The 12,926-nt window shown below is 36.2% G+C and overlaps 1 protein-coding gene across 1 annotated transcript in view; it reads left to right on the top strand.

Moving 5' to 3' along the window:
• Positions 1 to 12,926, top strand: part of TMEM245 (transmembrane protein 245) — an 88,218-nt gene that overhangs the window by 31,340 nt on the left and 43,952 nt on the right. The window contains exons 7-8 of the mRNA XM_058523733.1: positions 5,137 to 5,241; positions 11,023 to 11,105. Coding sequence (XP_058379716.1) covers positions 5,137 to 5,241; positions 11,023 to 11,105 — 188 coding nt within the window. The remainder of the gene's footprint in view (positions 1 to 5,136; positions 5,242 to 11,022; positions 11,106 to 12,926) is intronic.

Raw genomic sequence — 12,926 nt, 5'->3', positions numbered from 1 at the left:
TTCTCACTCTGTTTCAGTCCATATGTCAAACTAAGTTTTTGTTTGTTTTTAAAGTTCTAACTATAAGCTATGGAAGGTCATGAAGCATTAATACTGTCGCAGTACAATTTGCTAAAAACTCAAAGGCTTAAATAGCCATTAAATCCTTAATGGATTTGAACGGTATCTCCTTGCCCAAGTGTTTGTAAGAAGTTCTGTCCTGTAGTCCTTTTGTTCTCTGTAAGTGATTTCCATTCCTTTTCAGGTCTATAATGTGGCTCAGCCTGATACTCTAGTCTCCTTTGATGTGTTGAAAGCACATTAGGCAATAGTTATTGAAAGGGAAGAGAACTCTTTCTTGCTGCTTTTTATATAAGTGACAGGAATTTTTCAAAATGATAAATCTGTGAAGTATTTGTGTGATTCCCTTGGCTGGTTATTTTATATATTGTCTTTTTTTACAACTAGTATTCCAGAATTTTATTTTTAACTTAAAAAAGATTGTAGTCATAGCCTGTGACATCTAATTTCATGTATTTACCAAGATATGAGATTGTATCTATGGTAAATGCTTCACATGATTGGCGTGGAATTGTAATAGGTACATTTTTAATAACTTCAATAAAGGCTAATCCAAATACATTAGGAGTGCTGTACCTCTGACATATAGTCTGTGTATAGAAGTTCTGGACTTAATTTCATTAAGTCCCTAGGACAGATAGCAAGAGATAACATCATTTATGTGTATCGTGTTTAAACACAATAAGACTCTTAAAAGTCTTCAGTGGAAATATTACAGGCCTTAAGAAACATGTGATACCTCTTGGAAATAAAATGACACTTTTGAGTGTAGAGATTAGGATTTCATTCTGTGGAAAAAGAGGAAAGGGGAGACTTTCAACAATGCCTAAAGTTCTAAACTTTGGATTGAAAGTAAACAGTATGTAAAATAAATAGACACGCACACCATCACCGTACGTACACGCACACGTGGTTATATATACAGTCATGTGTCACTTAACGATAGGGATGTGTTCTGAGAAATGCATCGTTAGGCGATTACAGAGTACTTACACAAACCTAGGTGGTATAGTCTACTATGCACCTAGGCTGTATGGTGCTAATCTTATGGGACCACTGTTGTATGTGCAGTTGGTCGTTGGCCGAAACGTTACAGTGTGGAGCGTGACTGTACCCCCAATTCCCTACAAAACGATTAGGAGTAAATGAGTTCAATCCTTAGCAGATGTTGGTGCTGCAAACATAAGTCATGTGTTCATGTTTTGATCAAAGTAGGTGCTTTTATGTATTTCATTAATTTGTATATATTGAAATGAAATTGTCCTCAAGAGATGGGAGAAAGCAGAGCTAAAATCATTAGGTTTAATTTGATTTAAGCTTCGGTGACTAAATGAGTTAGATATCTAATTACTAGCCTAATTCACAGCTGACTAGTAACTTAGTTTTAAAAGATTCCTCAGAGATCAAGTGACGTTTTTCTTTTCTTTGATGGTTCCATGTAGCATAGATAAATTATTGGTGCAGAGTTGGAGTAACTGCTTGAAGTTCTGAGAGTGTATGCTCCAGGAAAGCACATAAATAAGTTGAGGACTATTTTATTACGTTACCCAAGGTCAGAAAATTGCAGCACTGGATATTTGGTATTCCAAGTTCAAGTGGAGTGGATTAGGAAACCAATTCAAGAGAAGCGAGGGTGAGAGAGAACACATCTTATGGTTAATTGAAATGTAACCAATTTCTCAAGGCTTAATTGTTGAATTATTTCTTAGTATAGTGATTATTTGCACTGACTCAACTAGAATTTGGTTCAAAAAAACTAAACAAAATAAAAACCTACAGGCCTAGAATAATGAAACAGAGAAAACTCAGTAGTGGAATGACTTGCTCAGTAGCTTGATAAACAAGGCCAATTCAGTGTAGAAGTTTGAGTGTCTTTTGGTATAGCTATAAATTTACCGACATTCCTAAATTTTAAAAAATGCATGTCCTTCATTCACATTTGAAACATTTTAATGTCATTTTAAGGTTGCTCTCCTTCTCCTTTTAGAAAATAAAGTTTAAGAACTAAAATAATTTCTCACAACGTGGAAGACAGGAAATTCCTAGAGACTGTGATTTTCGCGAGCAGGGCAGTGATGACAGGTGGTGTGGTTTCCTTTGCCCAAAGCAGAGCGTGGGACAGGATCGGCCTCATGGGACAGCACCTCTGGCATTTCTTTAGGAATTCTCCCGTCCATCCCCTTCCCCTTCCCTGTTGCGTCCTCTGTCCATGTTTCTCTTTCTGTGTCCACGAGTTTCTGTCTGCTTGTGAATCTTGTTCCATTCACTCTTCCAGGAGGTTCTTTTCCTCCATTTGAGTCTTCTGTCTGCTTTGTTTTTTCCTCTCTATTGGTCCCTAGTTCTCTGCAGCAACTCCCCTCTCCCCACATTTTTAAGTCTTCCCCTGACTCGCTTTCGCAGTCTTTTCTCTCTTTTGCTGTCTCTCGTTTCATCCTGTTCTTTCACGTTATCTTAGCTGACCATAATGTGAATAGGAAAAACGCCAACTTTTTAGCTTAGGTATTGAGCATCTTAAATGATTTTATTTGTTTTAAGTTTTCTTTTGTGTGTGAGGAAGACCGGCCCTGAGCTAACATCTATTGCCAATCCTCCTCCTTTTTTCCCCTTTTTCTCCCCAAAGCCCCAGTAGATAGTTGTATGCCATAGTTGCACATGCTTCTAGTTGCCGTATGTGGGACGCCGCCTCAGCATGGCCTGACAAGCGGTGCATCAGTGGGCGCCCAGGATCCAAACCCGGGCCGCCAGTAGCGGAGCACGCGCGCACTTAACCGCTAAGGCACGGGCCTGGCCCCTGTTTTAAGTTTTGAATGAAACATCTAACTCTCACTGTTATCCCTTGAATATAAATTTTTATTTAGATGACTCTTAGTATGGATTTTTTCCAACCCTTGGCTTGGTTGGATATGGCTTGTGAGAGGAAAATTCTACCCTGGCTTAAAAATAAAAAATCTGATTTTGTAATGTTAATGTACCTAATGTGTTTGTGAATATTCCATGTTTTATATGTTAAAAATACCCAGACATAAATTTAGATATTCATACTTCCAAATAAAACATTATTTACATTTAAAAATATATTTCAGGATGTGACTTTTCTAAAAAATTTGAGCCTCCCAAGTTATTTTCAGAAATTGTAATTTGTGAATACAAATCTGGTCTTAATTCTAAAATTATTTTATTTATGCTTGCCTATTCAAATATATATTAATTGAGGTTTACCATGTGCCATGTACTGTTAGGTTTTGGAGATACAGAGAGGAGTAATACCACGCTAGCCCTCAGGAAGCTGTCTCAAGAACTAGGTGTAGAGTTGGTTTCTGATTGTAAAACTTTCTGGTTTCATGGATTTTGGAACTTATGTGCAAAATACGAAATCTGACCTTCCATATCTTAGAAACCTGTTATTACTTATTTTAATCTCTACGTTGTGTTCAATGCTTCGGTAGCATGCACTGAAAATTAACTCTTCTGTTGGAAGCTGTAATTGTCAAGATAAGAGATGAACGTTTTATCTTTGAGTTCACTGTAGCATTGGTCTCTTAGTGACAGTACCCTTCATGAAAGATAAGGGGGATGCCAGCTTATAAGCATTGAGTGGAAAATAAATGTGGTAGAAGTTATATGGTTTTTACCAGCATTCTTTCCTCCTGGGTGTTTAACTCACTGTTCGGAGAATGTAATTCAGATTTAAATTAAGGATAACGTACTCGGCAGTGCGATAGCTCATGTTAGGGTTGAGGGGTACAATGTGATGTTTTCAGCAGTCATCAGTCTAATTGATTGTATTTTTAAAATGTTAAATGGTAGTTTTGCATGGCAGGAATTCTAGAAATCTGTCAGAATTATTATATATTCTGAAAACAAAATTTTTTTAAATGTAGGATTATTTGTGAAAGATGAGGAAAGTTATACCTAAAATAGAATTTTAAGTAGCATTTAAGGAGAGCGTAATTTTAATTATTGACTAAGGAATAACCACTACATTAATGATTATTTTTTATTTATAGTCACTTAATTATAATTTGTCATAAAGCTTGTTTTTAAAAAAATAAAAATTTCAAGTGGAATATTAGTTTTTTTTTTTTTTTGATGAGGAAGATTGGCTCTGAGCTAACATCTGTGGCCAATCTTCCTCTTTTTGCTTGATGAAGATTGTCCCTGACTGAGCTAACATCTGTGCCAGTCTTCCTCTAGTTTGTATATGCGATACCACCACACAGCATGGCTTGATGAGCAGTGTGTAGGTCTGTGCCTGGGATCTAAACCTGTGAATGCTGGGCTGCCAAAGTGGAGCACGCAAGCTTAACCACTGCGCCACCAGGCTAGCCCCAGAATATCAGATTGTTAAAAGTATTTTATTATGAAATATTTCAAATATAAAAAGATACAAAGAACACCCCTGTGCCTAACCTGTAGCCTGATAAAACATTACCTAACTGGAGCCCATTTTGTACCCGTCTCTGATTGTGCATCTAGCTCTCAGCCGTTTGCCCCCCAGATTAACTATTATTCTGAAATAGTTATTTATCATTACCTTAACATTAGATTTTTATTATTACTGTTTTTGTAATCCTAATGACATCAAAGGGAAAAAATGTTTTGAAATTCCTATTTTAATTTGCTCCTATTTTATCTGTATAATTTAGGACATATCTGTTTTATAAGAGGCATACTTTTTCTGAAGTCATCTATATTTGCTAATTGATGGTAAAATTTCATGAGATTTGAGGTCAGCTAATGGGTTGTCATCATTTTGTTTAGAATATTTACCAGGTTATAAATTATGATTTGAAATGCAAATATACCACACTATGTGATTTCAAACATAGATATAGATTGCCAAATTGACTGCCTTTTCTTAGATATGAAAACAGTAAACTCTATAGAACAACAGTAATTAATACTGTTAGTTAATTTTCTAAAGTTGCTTACAGCTTTCACTGCTTTAATCATTATGCCCTAGTTTGCTTGGCAATTCTGAATATCTTATTTTGTCTTCATGATATTTGAGTGCATATATTTTTATTAAGTTGTACTTTATAAAGATAAGTAATTCTCTCTTTCATTTCTGTGCAGATGATCATCTGGTTGGAGAAGATGTTAGACAAAATAATTAGCATTTTCATCATATTTTTGTTAGTGATAGGAACTCTTCTTTTAGCCCTACTCCTGACCGCAAAGGTAAAGTAATTACTATTACCATTAATCAACTTTTAATTGTTGGAATTGTAGGATGGATAAGATGCTAGCAGAAGCAGCATGGGAAATGTTACTTTGTTTATAAATATGTATAACAGCTAAAGTACTTATGATTTTTGCATTACTAATTGCCATGAATTTGCTTAGTATATTTTTTACATGCATTTTTATTTTATTATCATCAAAATTTTTAGAGGCAAATGCAGCTGAAAAAATTGAGATACTGAGGAACAATTGGCGTCTTCTGGTAATAGGAGAACTATGATCTGGTCTCATGACTCCTCATCTAGTTAGTACCCTGTTTGCTAGATCAGAATTTCTTGATTAGCTCCTTCCCTTCTTGTCTCATTGGACTTTCTACTGATATACCACAGGATCTTTATTTCTCACTTTTAGGGTCACTCCAGCTTACATTTTCTCTCCCCTTTCTTGGTTTGGACTGCTATAACAGAATACCGTAGACTGGGTGGCTTGAACAACAAACATTTATCTCTCGCAGTTCTGGAGGCTGGAAGTCCCAGACCACGTGCCAGCATGGTTGAGTTCTTGGTAAAAGCCCTCTTCCTGGTTTACAGATGGCTGCATTCTTGTATCCTCACATGGCAGAGAGAAAGATCATCTCTCTTGTATCTCTTCTTATAAGGGAGCTAATCCCACTCATAACCTAATTAGCTCCCAATGGCCCCACCTCTTTTTTTTTTTTTTTTGTGAGGAAGATCAGCCCTGAGCTAACATCTGTGCCAATTTTCCTCCACCTTATGTGAGACGCCACCACAGCGTGGCCTGACAAGTAGTGCGTCAGTCTGCGCCCGGGATCTGAACCTGGGCCACCAGCTGCAGAGCGCGCGCACTTAACTGCTAAGCCACGGGGCCAGCCCAGCCCCACCTCTTAATCATCACACTGGAGGTTAGGATTTCAACATATGAATTTTGGCGGGATATAAACATTCAGTCCATAACACCCCTTTCTTTTTTTTTTTTTAATTTATTTTTATTCTTATTTTTATTTTTATTTTTTTTGTGAGGAAGATCAGCCCTGAGCTAACATCCATGCTAACCTTCCTCTTTTTGCTGAGAAAGACTGGCTCTGAGCTAACATCTATTGCCAACCCTCCTCCTTTTTTTCCCCCAAAGCCCCAGTAGATAGTTGTATGTCATAGTTGCACATCCTTCTAGTTGCTGTATGTGGGATGTAGCCTCAGCATGGCCGGAGAAGCAGTGCGTCGGTGCGTGCCCGGGATCTGAACCCAGGCCGCCAGTAGCGGAGCGCGCGCACTTAACTGCTAAGCCACGGGGGCTGGCCCCACCCCTCTTTCATCTCATCAAAGAAAATCATTTTCCAAAGGGCAGCTAAAAGTTTCTCTCTACAGTGATGTCTCTTACTGACTTGTGTCCGTGACTTTTATAGTGTATTTTAATCTTTAGTTTCTCTGAACTTCACTGAACTCCACAGCCCACATTTTGATATGTTGTCTTAAAGGAATCGTGAAGCTTACATGAAATCGTGGATATGAAAAGTTTTCATATAGTACTATAGAGATATAGTAGTAACTCTTATTGATAAATAATCTAACATGCAGCGATTTGCTAAAGGGTTGCATTGTTTCTTGCTGTGTGACATCCCCACTTGGAAGTCCTTTTCTCAGCCTCAGTATGTCCTCAGTCTTATCATTTGCTCCTAAAAACCTGCTCTCTCAATACCTCTGTTTCAGCCTCTATGCAGTTCCTATCTGTTCTTTGGGTATTAGTCATGTATAGTCATTTATGTAGACTCTACAGACTTGTTTAGAGACCTTTCTTTGTTTTTGTCATATTTCACCTAAACCTGCCACTATACAATCTTATCTTCCGTTCTAGTTCTTAGAGAAACCTTTTACCAGCATGGTCCTCCGTTTTCCTTTCTTCTCTTTCTCCTCTCTCTCCTTGTTCTATTCCACTTTCTTTTCTTTGTCTCTTTGCATAGGATTGTCTTGCCCACCCATCTCAATTATGTTCATCTTTCAAGTCTTTTTTCTTTGTTCATCCCATGCTTCAGTGAGCTTTTACTTCCCTGAACTTTATAACATGTATTACTGAATCACTTCTTTGTGGTCTAGGACTCACGCAAACTGACCTTCTGAAGGAAACTTACTGGTTATCTAGTTCATTCTCCTAGCCAATAAAGGGATCATTCTCTAAAACACGACGACAGTATCCATGTGAATGTCTATAGACATCTCAAATGTAACATGTCAAAAATTGTATTCCAGATCTTCCTTCACTCACTTCTCTGTTCTTAGACTCTTCCCATTTCAGTAAGTTACAGCTCCATTCTGCTTGCTCAGGGAAAAAGCCTCAGGGTCATTCTTGACTGCTTTCTTTCTTATGTATCCACATCCAGTTTGTCAGAGGATCCTTTTTGGCTCCATCTTCCTAATATATCTTAGGGTAATAGCAGGGTAAGGATGTTAGGTAATTTCTTTCCACAGAAAGCAGGAATAAAACAGTATAAAATTTTTAAAAACACCACATCAGGGTGTTGGAAAATGACCAGTTAGGCAACAACTTGAGGAGAGTTGCTCATGAAAAACTGCTATTGTGTCTGGTGAAAACAGGTAGCTTGTGGCTTTCTTGCTTGGAGTTACTGTGATCCTGCCTAACTTGGGCAGTAAAAACCTGCCACTTGTCCTGTGGGAGGTGGTGGACTTGGTGTGGGGCTGGCAGCAGAGTAGGTGTAAGTTAAAGGGAGAGATTCTGGAAGAAAGAAAACTGTAGAAGGGCTGAAATTAATAAACTATACATCTTGGACTGATTGCTAAGCTATGCGTGTGTATGTGAGACCCCAAGGAGCCCTGTCAATATTGAAAGCCTAGAGAGAGTGGCAAATTTGTGTCTTTGATCGAATTTCTCAACTCTTACACATCTCAGGCTGTGGAGGATGAACTTCTAATGTGAAGTGTCAGAGCATAACTTCTGCCAAAATCATTGGCTAACTGCTAAGCTGTGCAGGTACAGGGAAAATCCTTAGGGAGGCAGGCTTTAAAAAATAATAATAGTAAAAAAAACGTTAGCAGAGACATCAGTGACAGGGAAGACAGGTTTTTTTTTTTTTTAGTTTGAGTACAAATAAATTAATTGCTTACTGAAATAAAATAACAGCTCTTAGAAGAACAAAACAGAATCCAGAGGTGCTATTTTTTTTTTTGGTGTCTAATTTTTAACCAAAAATTATTAGATATACAAAGAAACAGAAAAGTGTGACTCAGGGGGAAAAAAAATACAGTCAAAGAAGTGGCTGCTTAAGTGGCCCAGATGTTGGATTAACAGACAAAGGCCTTAAAGCAGCTATTATAAATATGTTCAGAGAATTAAAGGAAAGTATGCTAATAATAAGTAAACAAATGCAGACCCTCAACAGAGAAATAGACTATAAAAAAGAACCAAATAGAAATTCTAAGGCTGAAAAGAACAATAACAAAAAAAAAAAATTCACTATATAAGCTCAACAGCAGATTTTGAGACTCAGGAAAAAAATTAATGAACTTAAAGAAAGATCAATAGAAAGTATCCAATCAGAAGAACAAACAGATTTTAAAAATACTGGATGAGCGGAGCCTCAGATATCTGTGGGACAATAATCAGACATTTTAACAGACATGTAATTGGCCTCCAGAAGATGAGAAAGAAAAAGTGGAAAAAAAATATTTGAAGAAATAATGGTCAAAAACTTGCCAAGTTTGATGGAAAACGTTAGTAGATCCAAGAAGCTCTACAAAACCTGAGTAGAATAAATACACACACACACACACAGAACCACACCTAGACACATCATAGGCAAACTGCTGAAAGCCACAGATAAAGAGAAAATCTTGAAGGAAGCAAGAGAAAAAGTACACGTCACACACGGGAACAACAGAACAATTAAGGATTTAATTCTCATAATAAACGGAATACCAGAAGACATTGGGATGACACATTCAAAGTCTTGGGGGAAAAAGAGTGGTCAAGCAAGAATTTTATATTCAGTGAAACTATTCTTTAAAACTAAAGGCAAAATAAAGACATTTCTAGATAGACTAAAACTGAGAGAATTTGTTAATAGCAGACCTGCACTATAAGGAATGCTAAAGGAATTCCTTCAGACTAAAGAGAAATGACTTCAGAAATAACTTGTATCCAAAGGGAGAAGTGAAGAGCATTTGGTAAAACTGTGGGTTTATGTAAGTTATATTTTTGTCTTTCTTCTTTTAATTTATTGAAACAACATGACTATGACTATGTAAGAAAAATTGTAACACTGTGTTGTAGAGTTTATAATAAACATAGATGAACTATATGTATGTATAACCATAGCACAAAGAAGACTGGGAAATAGAACTATATTGGTATGAAGTTCCTATAAATATTTTACTGGAAGTAAGTCAATATTAACTTGAAGTAGATTATGATAAATTAAAGATGTGATAAATTTAAGATAAATAGCAATTACTAAATAACACAAATTTTAGGGGAACTAAAATGGTATACTAAAAAATAATTGCTTAACATCAAATGCAGTAAAAGAGGAACAATAGAGATGGGACAGAAAGCAAAAAGCAAAATGGCAGACTTGGATCTGGTCATAGCAATGCTTATATTAAATCGAAGGCAGTTAAACAATCAAAAGGCAGAGATTTTCATACTGGATATAAAGAAGTTCCATGGTATCTATTTCAAGAGATACACTTGAAATTCAAAGACATAAAAAGATTGATGGTAAAAGATGAAAAAAGATACACCATGCAAACTATAAACATGCGAGGTGTGGAGTGTGTTAATATCAGACAATGTAGTTAAGACATATTACTGGAGACAAATAAGGACTTTTCGTAATGATAAAAGTTAATACTGCAGTGAGATATAGCTATTATAAATGTGTATGTTCTAACAATAGAGCTCTAAAGTATATGAAACAAAATATTCAGAATTAAAAGGCAAAATAAACAAATCAATGATTATAGTTAGGGATTCATTAATACTCCTCTTACAATAATTGAGAGAAGAGGTAGATAGAAAATTAGTAAGGATATGAAAGCCTTGAAAAACACTGTTAACCAATTTGACCTAATTGACAACGGCAGAAGCATGTTGTTTTCAAGTAAACATGGAATACTCACCAGGATTTACCATATGCTCAATATGCTTAATAAATTTATATATAGTTAAATCGTATAGAGCATGTTTCCTGACACTGGCTTGTTCCTTTTTTATCTCCCTCATTTTGTTGGTTATTGGGCAAAGTAAATTCTGAGCAGTTTCAGTTGGCTTTTTTCACTCAGAAACCTTACTCAGTTGCTTATTTGCCTCTATATCTCACATGCGTTATAATTCTATAAGCTGGTGTAGTGTTAATGTTGCTTACATATATATATATATGCACATACACTTTATATATACATACACTTTATATATACATACACTATATATATACTATATATACACACACATATGTGAACTAAATATATTTATATTGTGTGTATGTGTAGGTATTTATATATATATTTTTTCCTTAAGTAAATCGTCGAGCTTCTTGAAGGCAGGGACTATTATGTATGTTTTATTTTCCATAATGTGTGTCATGGGATATTATATATAGCAGCTGTTTGGTGCAGATTTATAAATTAATTGCAACTAAGATGTGTAATTATTTGACTCGAAAAGCATTGTTCCAATAATAGTGTAGAAAAACAGATGTTAAGTTGGGTTTGTTATTGAGATTCTTTTCTCTCTTTATCCATAATATAGGTACATCAAGAGAGTGTACACATGATTGAAGTCACAAGCAGTTTGATTAATGAGACTCTAGCAAATCACCCTGAGTGGGCAAAGTAAGAATATTGTTTTCGTTAAAATAGAGGTTGATGACCTAGGTTCAGTATCTGTTTGCATGAAGTGGTCTTCATTGATGCAGCTCCCTTGGAAGAGAAAAGATAGGATTTGCCAAAGCTTTAATGAGTGTTGTCATTTTTGCATAAGAATTGCATGTAATAAGGGAGAGAGAGAGGGAGGTGAAGGTGGGGGAAAGTGCTTAAGATTTTGGGAAGAATTTATGATAAATGATACCTTATATTTGAATTGAGATTGACAGTTTACATGTTTATAATTTACGAAGCACTTTCATTTATGTTGTGACCTGTCTTTCTCACAGTGACTATGTGTGGTAGGTTGAAGAAATTATCCCCATTTCACAGCTGAGGAAATAGGATCAAAGGTTAAGGAACTTGAGATAATAATCCCCCAGTGGCAGAGTCAGTGCTCATATCCAGTGTTTCTGATCAAGTAAAGGGAGCTTTCCAACATACAATGTGGTTCCTCAAGTTTCTGTATAATTCTTGATATATTCCTGTGTTGTATCATTTTCAAGTCAGGGTTGGCAAACCATGGCTCAGGATCAAATGCAGCCACCTGTTGCTGTAAATAAAGTTTTATTGGAACACTCACATCCGTTCATTTACATATTGAATTGAGTAGTTGTGACACAGATTGTATGTTCCAAAACGCTTAAAATGTTTACTCTCTGGCCCTTCATAGAAACAATTTGCCAGTATCTGTCTTGGAGGATCTCTTTGCGTACTTGTTTAATTTGGCTTCTGTGAGAGGGCTTTTCTGCCTTTATGGGGAATGTTCAGCAGAGCTATGCTATTCACCTACTTGAACTTATGACAGATTGCACGGCCTCCTTTTTTACTAACCCCTAGGTAGTCAATAATTTAAGTTAGGAAATACTTTGCCACTTTTAGGATTGTAAATTTAGATTTAACTTGGTTTTCTCCTTTGACTCGAGTTTATTTCTTTATATAAAACCTGCTTAGGACATGTCTTTACTTGAACTTGGTGTAGAATCATATTTGAATATTCTTAAAAGGATTTCATTCAAAGTATATTTCTACCTACTTATCTCCTTACACGGAGCATACTCAAAGTGCTTGTCCTCGATATTTCTTGTTAGTTACAAATTGTGATACATCCATACAGTGGAGTAGTACTTAGCATTAAATAAAAGTGAACTGTCAGTACCTACAACAACATGAATGAATCTCAACATAATTATGCTGAGTGAAAGAATTCAGGCAAAAAAAGAGTCCAAAGGATATGATTCCATTTATGTAAAGTTCTAGATATGCAAACTGATCTATAGTGACAGAAAGATCAGGGGTTGTGTGTGGCTAGGGGTGGGCTCTAGGGGAGAGCACAAAGGGGCACAAGGAGGCTTTCGAGAGTGAAGGATATGTTTGTTATCTCGTTTAAGGATATAAGAAGAGAAGGGACATAACATTTTATTCTAGAACAGTCTTTCCATCTGCACTGTGGAGAAAAGATGGAAGGGGTACAAGACTTGAGCCTTTTAGACCAGTTAAAGACCAGAATAAACGCGGCCAGAGGTGATGAAGTGCTGGATTGTGGACAGTGGTGGTGGGGGTGAACAGGATGATCGATTTGTAAGATCTTAAGTGGATTAGTTGGTGATTAATTGGATATAGGCGGAATCAATGTAGCATGACTCATGTTTCCAGCTTTGGAAGTTAATGGAATAATGGTGGATTTATCAATATAGGAAATAGACGACCAGACTTGTTGGGAAAAAATAATTCATTTACTTTTGTTACCTGTTGAGTTTGAGGTGTCTGTGGTAAGTATAAGCAGAGGCA

The sequence above is a fragment of the Diceros bicornis genome, chromosome 28 (assembly GCF_020826845.1).
Source record: "Diceros bicornis minor isolate mBicDic1 chromosome 28, mDicBic1.mat.cur, whole genome shotgun sequence".
In the NCBI taxonomy this organism is placed as follows: Eukaryota; Metazoa; Chordata; class Mammalia; order Perissodactyla; family Rhinocerotidae; genus Diceros; species Diceros bicornis.
This window is presented reverse-complemented; position numbering and strand designations above follow the sequence as displayed.